Source organism: Nyctibius grandis, chromosome Z, assembly GCF_013368605.1.
Source record: "Nyctibius grandis isolate bNycGra1 chromosome Z, bNycGra1.pri, whole genome shotgun sequence".
Taxonomy (NCBI): domain Eukaryota; kingdom Metazoa; phylum Chordata; class Aves; order Nyctibiiformes; family Nyctibiidae; genus Nyctibius; species Nyctibius grandis.
In genome coordinates, this window is record NC_090695.1 from 69771616 (window position 1) to 69783924 (window position 12309).

The 12309-nt window shown below is 39.9% G+C and overlaps 1 protein-coding gene across 1 annotated transcript in view; it reads left to right on the forward strand.

The window, feature by feature from the left end:
* The window catches only part of CAMK4 (calcium/calmodulin dependent protein kinase IV), a 171320-nt gene that overhangs the window by 102607 nt on the left and 56404 nt on the right, over positions 1-12309 (forward strand). The window contains exon 5 of the mRNA XM_068423710.1: positions 9678-9750. Within this exon, the coding sequence (XP_068279811.1) occupies positions 9678-9750 (73 nt within the window). The remainder of the gene's footprint in view (positions 1-9677; positions 9751-12309) is intronic.

Genomic DNA, 12309 nt, shown 5'->3' on the forward strand with positions numbered 1-12309 from the left:
GCTAGCCTGCTCTGGGAACTGGGCAAGCCTTTTGGAGGTAGGACACATCAGTGCCTGTGAAGCTATTTAATTTGTTAGGTATTCTTAATACCAAGACTTTTTGTGCTTAGAGCATCTCTGACATAGGTATTCTTGTTTTTCTACCACAGCCTCACCGCTGTAATATAGATACACATGGTCTGGATGGCAGACAAACTAGGAGAGATACACCTGTTAAATTAAATAGGAAGCTGCTCAAGCCTGAGCTGATTTCCTCCATTATTAACAAATCTAGCTTTCATATTTGTTTGAAATGCAGAGAGGTTTTAACAGCTCTGTGCAGGTGACAAGTTGAGGTATATATGCTTACAGCCTTTATAGCTGTAGCCTACATATGTGTGTACAGGAAGTCTCTGACTGACCCAAGAGCTGGTGATGTGTCTTCTATGCCTTGATTCAACACCTCTGCTGAAATTATAAAATCACTTAGGATGTGAGTGCTTTGTACATTTTGTTTCTCATTGCTTTTTCTATGTACATTATGACAAGAGTATAAAGGGAAGCCAAAATGTTTTAGGAAGAAGTACAATTATCCTAAATATTCAGAGCACCAAAATGCTTGTCCTAAATGATAGTTAAGTTGATTTTTTGATGAAAGCCTGAAAAGCAAATCCTTTCCAGATAATGGACTTCTCAGTTCAACGTTGAACTTCAGCTGCTGGAGTAAGGAATGTATCACACATTCATGCACTGTAATAGGTACCAAGGCCACCAAAGGAGGATTGGAACAGGTGAACCTGAAGTAATACTGAACTGAATAGTGATAATGTGAATACTCTTGCGAATTGTGACATAGAGGGATATAAGCAGAATATATGTTATGCAAGCAGTGCCCAGTTTCAGAATTTGATGACCCTTTGTTTCACTCTTACTGGGAAGTAAGCGATGTGCCAGAGTGAGCTCCAGGGCAATGTGTTTAAAACGTTGTGGCAGCTACTGCTGTGCTGGTTTGGTATGGAGGGCTGGAGCGGGCAGGTTGTTCACGTGAGCTTAGGAGGTATCCTTCAACCGTCCTTGGGGGCCCAGGGTTTCAGGTTTTGTTTCTTAAACACCTGTGTAACCTTCTTACACAGGCTAATCCAGTGGCTCTCCAGCCTGGTAATTAGATTTGACTTCAATAGTAGCAAAAGCTTTATTTCTGCAGATTGGGCCAAAATCTGTTTGCTTTGTCCCCAGCAGGCAGAGAGAAGGTGATAACTTCCTTCTTCCTAGCAAACTCTCATGCAGTGGAGGACTGTGGAAGACTATGTATTTGCAGTCCCTGCAGTCTTTTGTCCCCAGTCATGTTTTCTATGTCTCAATTACTGTCCATTGAACTTCCTCCACATTCTCACATCTTTCTTGTACCGTGGTGCCCTTAACTAGACAAAGGAATCTATGGAAGCCTCACCAGTTCTTGGCAGAGTGGCATCATCAGTGCCTTCAGTGCTGCTCTTTCCCCCTCCCCAGGCCGCTGCAAGCTGCCAGTGATCCTCCTCTTTGCCCCCTCCCTGTTGCTCACCAGACAGGAGCTGTGAAATGCTGAAATAATTCAGTTTGTCAAGCTGCCTCAAGCAGCCAGTTACACAGAAACTTTTGTCTGAGAGAGAAGTTTGAACTGCTGGTTCATGAGCCCTGTGGTTTCACAACCTCTAGAAACAAAGGCTATTATTTTTTTAAAATATCTGCTGAAATTAAGCTCCTGAAAGATAAACCTATCTTTTTGAAAATGGTGGGCACTGAACTGTTCTTATTGATTTCACTGCAGACACCTGGGTGATAGCTGCTTTTTAAGGTGTGGCCACTTATTCAGTCTTCCCAGGCTTTTAAGGTGTAATTCCTGATTTTCCTACAAGATTTTTCTAGTTCTGTGGGTGCTATAGAAATGCTGAGTAGGAAGTAGAAAGTAAGTTAAACAGGGGAAAAAAAACCCTAGTATGAGATATAAGAAATATGCAGTCTTTCTCTAAATTCTCCTGCATGCCACATTTATCAGAAACTGCCTCTTACTTAATAATGATGGAGGGAAAATAGTTTTCCTGAATGACTGCAATGCTGCATTTCATTTCTAAACAAGGTATTGAAGAAAAACATCTAGTTTGTTTGACTTGGAGTCAGATCCAGTTCTGTATTTCCCATTATCCTTCTTTGAGACATTAGCAACAGTAGCAGCTAGTCTGAACTGAATTACGAAAATGGTTGTAAAATAAGGGAGAATCAGCAAACTGAATCAGAGCTACTTTTTAAATATTTTTTACTCTTCAATGCTGTAGTACAGAAAATAGATAAATATTTAGAGAGAAACCTTACTTTTTAACTAAACAAATGCATCAAAGCAACAAGGAATTGGAATCACCTTGGTACAGGTATGAGCCAATAGATCTGTGAATCATTCATTCATCATGTGAATCATCAGTGTTTCTTGTGGAAACCTTTTTGCTGTTGGATAAAGTGATGTCATTTTCTTTTCTTGTTTCTGCTAATTTTCAGTCTCACTTTGCTGTGTAGAAATCTTTTAATGTCATTTTAATGAAATATAAGAATTTACATAAGAATTAAGTGAATATGTGTGGAAAAAATCTCCATGACAACCAAAGAATTTTACATAAATTAACATTTATTATACAGAACCAAATATTTTGAAAAATTGTTAGCACATACTGGCATTGGAGCAGATCTTGTATTTATATAGGCCAGAGTATTGCCTGAGACTGTACATGGTATAACAGGATGCAACCCACAGGTAAGATGTGGTACAAGAGTTTTGGGTAAAAGCCAGCTAGAGGCAGAATGAAAATGACCCTAAAAACAGTGATGGCTTTTTTTTGATGTTTCAATATTTATAAAGAATTCTCTAAAAAGCAAATACAGACATAGCGTGAAGAAAGAACGAGAAATAATGTTGGGAACTGATAAAGTAATATCAAATTTTACTGTTTTGGATGGCTACATAGATTTAGCAGGCCTTCTGCAAGCTACATGATATGTGTCCAGATTCACTTAATACTGAAATGCAACCAGCTCCACAGTGTGGAGAAGTAGTATTTATAGTAGCAATGTTAAATGATGGCTAAATATTGCCAATTTTAAACTGTTTAGATTGATTAACATAAAACTAAGTGCATTAACCAATCTGAGGTAAGGGAAGCAAGAAACAGACTTTACCTGCTCAGATGTCAGGCAAGGCTGGAGGGTGGGTAGGGTGGCCCACGTGGGAGGAAAGCAGAGAAATAAAGCTAAGAATAGGAGAACTAGTCCATTTAGAGTACCGGGGAGGAAAAAGTAAGTTTGTTAAAATGGGTAAGATTTCAAATTTTCGTGATCACAAGGAGCCAGGAGAACAGCTTGTATTTAAAATTGCAGGAATAGTCATTGCACTGGATTTCTAAACCCAAAAAAACAGAAGAGAAAGAGACTTTGGTTTCGGGGTCAGGGAGCTCGTAAAGTAGCCATTTCTTGTACCACTGGGTTCCTCTTCTGTGTTGCCTCTTCCATGCCCTAGCGCTCTCTATTACAAGTTTAGGGAGTTGTTGCAGCGCAAGGCTTGGAGTTGCTCTGTGGACTGTGCTGCCTGGGGAAGGTCGTACAACCCTTCCTCAGCCTTAGCTGCGAGGTCTCACTGCCGGGGCAGCAGCCAGCGCTGACCAAGGATTTAAGGTATTGGCAGTCTTGCATGCAGAGGTGTGTGCCATCAGTGACTATCCCAGACGAGCATCCTCTGGCATTGATGAATCCTATGCTTGTTCAAAGCAGGTCGCTGGGTGGTTTTGATTGCTTTTTTGCCATTGCAGCTGTACAAGTGCTGTTTCTCTTGCTGGGTTTGGAAAGATCTGGCCCTCTGCTTTGTTACTCATTGAGAAATCAAACCCAAAGCCTAGTCCTTTCCTTCCGTGATGAAATGTTCACTTATTTGTTTCTGTAGGAGATGATTGATTGTTTCCACTTGTTGCCTAACATGCTTGTCATTAACGCCCAGATACATGTATTCCAGTCAACTGTAAAATTGTATATCAATATAATTTTAATACTGTTCTGAGAATTGATTCTAAAATGACACGTTGGGATTCCCCATCTGTTTCCTCATTGATTTTCAGATCAAATGTGTTTAGTTTAGCAGGATTATGCTCTTCCTTTTATGTTTTTTTCCTACCAGTAATAAAGTTTCTGCAGAGCACTACCTCCCTCCCTTTACTATGATATCCTACTGCTTTCAGTGGCTTCATACAGATGTGGTGAATTAAAGCATAGTACAAAGTCCTAAGAATGTCCCAAAAGGAGTAAAATCCAGTGCATGGTCTTCCCAAATTGTACTCCAGGCTGCAGAAGTATGGTGAACGCTGGTAAGAATTTATGCATCTGCTGATATGGACTCTGATGAAGATGTCCATTGCACTTCTGTGGTGGAGAGAGGCTACTCTGAAAACTGTCTGCAAAACTAAAGGATTTGTATTGCCAGAAAACTTGCAGTACTCAGAGGGAACAGAAATGCTAGAAAGGCTGGATGGAAGTTGACAGGCATTACTGCAAATTGTTAACCGCTGGAATGCATACCTGTGTTTGACGATCATATAGAAGCAGCCAAATTTCAACTAGCTGCTGTGTATAAGAGAGCATGCATCACAAGAAATACATTATACCATTTCCACTGGCTTGCTGGGCGGTGTGTTGCTAAGGGTGGTTTTGCTCAGTACTAATTTTTTTATAGCTCCGTTACCTGATAGCACAAGGCTTTCCCACCTCTGAGCTTCAGCAGGAGCTGAGAGGGCGTTATCATTGCTTCAGTGGGGCGGCCGTGGGCTGTGGGTCGGGGGATGCAGTGGGGTGGGCTCTGCCGGGTGGCCAGACCCTGCAGGCAGGCAGGGGTGCATCTCAGCACCAAAGGGAGTGGGGCTGTCCTCAGGGAGCATCGCCATCTCCGGTAACAGTGGGAAGGAGGAGTGAGGAGGGGCCTTTGGGAAGCACTTCCCTGCTGCTTTTTATAGAAGGAGGTGGGTTTGTCTCAAATATGTTCACGTGTGCTTGGAAAGACAAGATTAAATCAAGTGATGTTTTAGGAGACCTGTAGCTTGGTGTCCATCAGTACATACTCTGTTAGATGTGTGTCTCGCCATGTACAAGTGTAAAAAACTGAATCAGCATATTTCAATAAATGTGTACACACAAGCATGAAAAAGTGTTCTACACAAATGTTATTAGAATATAAATAATTTATTTCATCAGCATCGTGTTTTTGCTTGCTCTAGAGTGTCATCTTTTTTTTTGAAGTGCTGTCTTGAATCTCCTGAATGTTTGCAACACCAAATTCAGTGTTTTTCCAAGCTTTTTTTTTTCTTTGACTTTAAGTATTTCTGTGTCCCTTCTTCTGGATTCCCTACTGTCTTCCTCACAGTTTTTCTCTCCAGCACTCTTTTGGCCTACCTGGCTCTTTCATTTGCATATCAAAGAGAGTATTTAATTAGTTCCTTATTGTTGCTGTTCCTGTCTTTCTGTCCTCTCAACGAAGGTTTAATCTTTCTTCATCCGTGCTTTTCTTAAAGATAATTCTGTAAATTAGGAATAAACAATTGGTTTTACTTCGCTAATAACAAAAAAAGACATTTCTGCAGGTTTTCTTTCCATTATGGAAAAAAGGGCAATGAGTCATTGTTAATCTGCAGGCTGAAATTGAAAAATCCTTGTAAAGAAGCTTCATTGGTCTCAGGTAGGAGTGTTGTTATAATATAGCAAACTGGCACACCTACCATTTGTCTTATGTAAACTATCGCAGGAAGGATGCAAAAAATAGATAAGCAAATCATCCCCCAGCCTTGTTACAGGACCGAAACTACAGGATAATCTTCTTTCAGTACTCTTCCTCACTACCTAATAGCCAGGTTTTAGTTTTAAGGCAGAGTGCCTTTAGAAATAAATTTTCATCTTTATCAAGAAGTATGTCTTTTTTTCATTTATTGCTGTTACAGAAGATTAGGTTTTCTACTTGCTATATTATTATTAATTAAGAATTATGTTTGTATTCTCAATAAATCTGGATTCTAGACTTCTGAAAAACTAGAAAGTTAACTGCATGTGACATAAGCTGTAATTGGCTTGCCAGTGCATGTTATTCACATGTAACATCAGCGGATAAGTCATGTGCATTGCACAATAATTCTACAGTTGGTTTTTATTGCTCTCCTGAAATACGGGCCCACACTTCATTACATTTATTTACTGTAAAATGTAAATTCACAATGGCTTCATCTTCAGTGTCCGTGAGCTGCTTCTCATGTATTTAATGTAAATAATGAGAGCAGTGTCCTATCCTTACCAACATATAGTTGTCTAAGTCAGGGTGGGACTGGTCTTCTACATGCTGGGGTCAGTAGGGTGGTCCTGAGCATCTCTTTGATCTCTCATGTACAGCAGTCAAGTAATTGGTGGTTTTCTTTCCTGCCTTTGTCAGGCATTGGCAGGAAGCTAAGAACCTCATCTTGTCTTTGATTTTGTTTAGTGGAGGAAAATACAAAGAAGTTGGCTGCATTTAAGAGATGTCTTTTTTTAACCCAGGTTTATCTGTTTGAAAAAGAAAGACTAGAACAAATACTGGGTTACCATACTGTAAAATTAGAAATTTATTGGATGAAGGGAGAAATGTAAATTGAATTGTAACTGTTTTGCTGTGTATTTCTCTGATCTTAGTCACGTAAGTTGCAAAGTCAGAGAATTTTAAATCCCGTTGAAACCTTAAAACCTTCTGCCTCACGCAGAAGAGATCAGGTGCACGAGGTCATCCTGCAGCTGTTGGACTCAAGGCATGGGCAGGGTGGCCCGTTCCCACGGGACGTGTGCCTGAGCAATAGTGGAAAAAAACCTGACGTGCGCCTGGCAGCTCAGCCTATGTGCAGCACTTCCCCAGCAGCAGCCCCGCCATGCCTGTCTTTTTCCTGTGGTGCACTGTGGAATATATTCCAAAATCTATGGCAGTTTGAAAGCAGAGAGTCAAACTAGCACAGCAGACTTCTTGGTTTTACTGCCTTGTGACCCAGTCTGAAATTTTGTTACTATCTCCCATGCCCTGCTAAAGATTGTAAGCTTAGCAGAATGATTATGTGAATGTCTTTAATACATGGAATCCTGTAAAACAAGGACAGTGTTTTAACATGCCTCTTGTGCCGTGGTCGGAGGAGCGAGTTAGCACCCAAAATACCAGCAGGGATGGGGGTGAGGTCTGTATTCTTCGAAATGCTTATGGATGCTATAGACACGAACCTGCTGGCTGACACTAAATAACTTCATTTGAATTAAAGAGAAGGAGGAAGCCAAACCAGTACCTTTGGGGGAACAAAGACACAAGCAAGAGGATCACTGGGGCTCAGGTCTCACCATGTAATCTACCAGAGGAGGATAATTTAGCCTGAAATAGCTAAGGAGGAATCTTACTTTCAAGCATAGTGTTGCATTTTATTGTGTAATTTATGATTTTTTGTAACCTCTTTCCTAAACTTGAGGGTAAAAGCCTAACATAATGTCTCGCTGAGTAAACTTTGCTTGGGTTGGTAAGTTCAGGTAAAGCTCTCCCTGATGGTTTAAACAGATGACCAAAGCAGGGGAAGGGCTGGAGGTACCAAAATGCAAAGGAGGTAAAGCAGTGCATACAGGATGGTAGCTGAAAGGCTGCCAGTAAAAGCCTTTTAGAAGTAAGGCCAAATAATTATGCAGCCAAGAAATTATAGTGAAATTGAGGAACTCCTGCATGATATGGGATTGTGCGCTGTTACCGATGCCACCTGAATAGACTGAATTATCTGTGAACACAGTGAGTGTTAGGGTAAAGTAATTGCAGCTGGTTAGGAATACCCCTGTATAGACTATTTTCCGCAGTGCCATGCTTGTAACATCTGTTTCTGGTGGATTATTATCTTTGCGTTGTTTCTTATTGCACTTAATCTTCTAATGAGTATGTAGTAAAGCTTTTCATATGTACATTAGTCAGCACCTTTCCTGTCAGCTTTTGTAAAGCTGTAAGGAGTTGCATTGAAGGTAGCTTAATGTAAGTGTTATTATTATCTGAGGAGTGATAAAAAGATACTGCAAAACAGGGAGGTGGGGAGAAAGGAGTATACCCTTTTTTTGCCACAAGCAGAGTCTGTTGCTGGGCCCTGAGGCAGAAAGTCTTTTCCAGCGACTTTTGACTTCAGGCATTATAGGCTGCTTGCTCTCCTGCTCCATGGGGTTTTTAGGGCACTGTTTTGTAAAACTGGCTTGTGTGCTTACAGGAGATCATTTTATAAAATGTCTCATAGGCACCACAGGTTCCATTTCTAGATAGCATCTGTCTATGTTTTCTTGGGCTTTGAAGAATGAATATCAAAACTTCAGGTCAAAGATCTGCCCTTTAAGGTAACTCTCTGAGGCAGAACTATTGTAGTTCACAAATACTGTGTGTAGTTAAATACAATAGTAAAAAGACTGTTGAGTGTCTTAAATGGAGCATTAGTATGTGTTAATGATAGATCCTTCTTCTAGTAACTTATATGTCATTGTGCAAATCTGTATCTTCTGCTGACGCTGTTTAACTGAACTCTGCATTCACGTAAGGTTTCATTCTGTAATGGCAGTTCTTGGAGAACACGCGATGCAAATCCTGAGTCAGCCCCCAGACCCTGTGCCACTGCTGGTGCTCTTCTAAAACAGTTGCAGTAGCATGGCTGGGCTTTGGGGGGCCAACCCAGAAATCTCCGTTAACCTTTGCTGCCCTTTCTATGCAGCGTAGCATATAACATGTTGAAATACACCACTTCAGAACATTACCTTAACACAGAAAAGTATTTTGTTTATTGTTGTTTTTATCATGGTAAGGTTCGAGGGAGATAACATGATTAAAGAAGAAAGATTTTTGTTTTTACAAGACTGAACAGATGTAAAAGCAAAGGGAGAAAGGAAACCGATTTGCAGGATCTTCAGAACTCATAATATTGCTGAACTCACCATAAGCTGCACATGGTCAGCACATTTACAAAATCAAGCTATTACATGTCATCTATACAAAATAGCATACTGGGTATTTACATTAAGAAGAAAAAAAACCCCATAGTTTTAGTTTTAATGAAACCGTGTTTCTTTGACTACAGAGCCTCCAGTTTTCTACTGATGGGGGAAAAAAAAGAAAATTGTGTAGCCCATTATACTTGAAGGGTAATTTGAAGCTAATGAATTTTTACACCAACCCTTTTCCTTGAATAATTCAGATCTGTGTGTGCATAGTACAGTGCTTTTGTTTAATAACTAACTAAATAAATAAGGCGGGGGGTGAGGGGGGAAGCTTAAGTAAAATATTAAAGTGAAAACACAATTTCTAAGGGATGCCTAGTTTTATCTGAAAGTAATTCAGATTCCCTGAATTTTAAAAAATTCCAGAACCTTTCAACTGAATGTGTATATATTATGAGCTTCTTATCTAGTTGATATTTTGTCACCAGTTTTTCATTTAACTGGGAATCAAAGGTAACCTAAATTGCAAAAGGGTTGTTTTCTATTCTTTAGGGGGCACTCCGGAGTCCTGCTCATGTTTAAATTTGATTGTTTTCTATCTCATTTTTGAAAAGCAGCTTTTGTCTACATGGTTTATTTACCTTAATGCATAATCCTGAACACAATTTCTCGTGTTGCTTTCTCTGTAGGATTGTGGAAAAGGGTTACTACAGTGAACGAGATGCTGCTGACGCTGTTAAACAAATCCTGGAGGCAGTTGCTGTGAGTATGATCTAGCATCATATGCTCAGCACCTAATCTTTCACCTATAATGGCTCAATAAATACTTATGTGTGAAAGGAGCAGAGTTCACTGGAGACAGTCCACACAAGTTCCCTACTATAATTAATTTTGTATTGATTTTTTTTTAAGGTAGTGGCACTTTGAAGGGCACTAAGTGATTTTGCATGGCAGTCAGCAGTACATTTAATGCCCTAAGTCATCTGTTACAGTGGACTGCGTGCTCTGTCCAGTCTCAAAAACCTGTGGAGTTCAGCACTGATCGTTTTAGCCCCAAAAGTAATTTGAAATCACTGGCACTTGTGTAATCTCTCATTCATTTTTTGCAGAATGTGTCACAGTAATTTATTTGGAACCTTAAACAAAAGAAAGTGCATAACTTTTCCTCTCAACTTAAAAGGATAATAGATTGGCCGAACATGTTAGCTGGTGTGTAGAGTTACAAGAATTTGAGTCACAGACCCCTGCAGAGTATTCCCATGAAAATAGTTGTGCTTCATTTGCAGTTGTTGCCTGAAGGTGACCCATCACAGTTTTGGCCAGTATGCAGGAGCATTTATACAAACAAGGCTCATTGCAAGGACGTGTGGACTACTGGGAAAGTGGGTAGTGTAGGTTACAACATATCTAACCAAAAATCAATTCTCACTGCTCTTCAGATTGCACGTACATACACAGAATGACACTAATATTGAGAGAGATCAGAATAAAGTTTGGTGCCAGTAGTTTGTGCAGTTGCTAATATACCTTCTTTCTCTATATTTTGTGTGATTTTTGAACATTTGAGTTTTTGTACAAGTATTTCACATTCTGTCGCTAAGAGAAAGGTATAAAGATTTTTGAGACAAGAAGATGAAGGCTTCTAGTGGCTACATACAGTATTTCTGTACATTATCTGTACTTCTCAGTCACTTATATCTCTTCCGTCTGATTTCACACCAGATGTTTACCAAACCAGCAATCAGATGCTGGGAAAGTACTTAAGAAATTAATTTATCAAATGTCTAGTCCATATACTAGCACTGATCACTTCCAGTGCAGAAGAGAGGGGACATGTTGGACAAGAAAAAACAGTCCAGTTGGGACACTTGGAGTGTTTCAGACTAGTAATAATATGAAGGTGATTTTGCTTGGTGAAACTAAGATGTTAGTAAGGCCTAAGGAGAGGTAGAAGCTAAAGATGTTGCCGACTTCTGTGCCTGGCAGTCTGACTTCAGAGTCAGCAGGAGATATTTTGGATTTTATCCAGTGGCACTGTGTGGTTGTCTGCAGCAGATGTTTGGGATGAAACAGCCAGGTAGCAGAAAGACTGCAAAGATCTTGGAGCAGACAGACACAAGTGCTCAGAGGTGTGCAAATAGTGCCAATGGGATGTGACTGACTTTGGACGTATTTCCAGACTGTCAGACTTTTCAAACAAAAACCAACTGTTGATCACTTGGAAAAAAAAGAGAAGTCAGCCTGAAGGGCTCTTTTGAAGGATGGTAGTGGTGAGGCAGGATCTGTACAGATCATCCACGAAGATGCAGTGTCGAAAGAGCTGTCCTCAGGAAAGGACTGGTGGTGATGATTGACCTCTGTGGAAGGTACCTAGAGGTGAAGAAAAGTTAATGTGGTTACAGCAGTAATGCAATTATTCAGAAGGAACAGGCCAACTTGGGCATATTTACCTGGGATGGTAACGAAATACCCCATTGTGAAAAACTCCCATAAATCATGGTTTGGTATTATTTGTAAGCCTGTTCACACTAAATAAGATGTGAGAACTGGTGTTTACTGCAATAACAAGACATACTGTGAGACCATCATGTTCACTTCATGCTGCTTTCTGAATGATCTAATGCTTACTGAGTCACTCTCTTCCAAAGTAATCTAAATTATGTAGTTAAGTTTAGTGCACAGCATAATGCATTTATATAAACTTCTTAAAATTGGAGCAGATTATTATTTTATGACCAATTTTTTCTTCCAATCGAAGTGCCCCAGTTAAGATTGTTCTACTTTATTTATCATTCTTTTGCAAAAATGATGATTAAGTTTTGCTGAAAGATGTTTCAGGTGGTGTTTCAGCTCTTTATTTTAAAAGCCAGGAATGAGATGAAGATCTTCGCTTCTCTGAATTGTAATAGCTTGGTTGAAATCAATGGAACAGTGATGTACGAAAGCTAAAAAGCTGACCTTTATATACGCATGCAATAATTTGGATTTTTATAGATCCTCGTACTAGATCCCTAGCTAGGATGGACTGTGTTAACTTTTGCTCTTACAGCTGACACTGAACATCTAAGCCAAAGCTAGGAAAGCTGTGGAAATGGCAGTTCCCAACTTGGGATCTTTGCAGCCCAGCTGAAACACTGTGGTAGATTGGGGCTGTAAACTTGACAGAATGGCATCTGTGAGCAGAATGGGAGTTATTGTTAGAAACTGGAAAATACTGCTGCAGCAGAGTAATCTTTCCAGCATAAAAGGAAATACATCCATAGATCATTCTTAAAACCAAATAGTTGTACAATCCCCTCAATAGAGCATACCAATGAATGG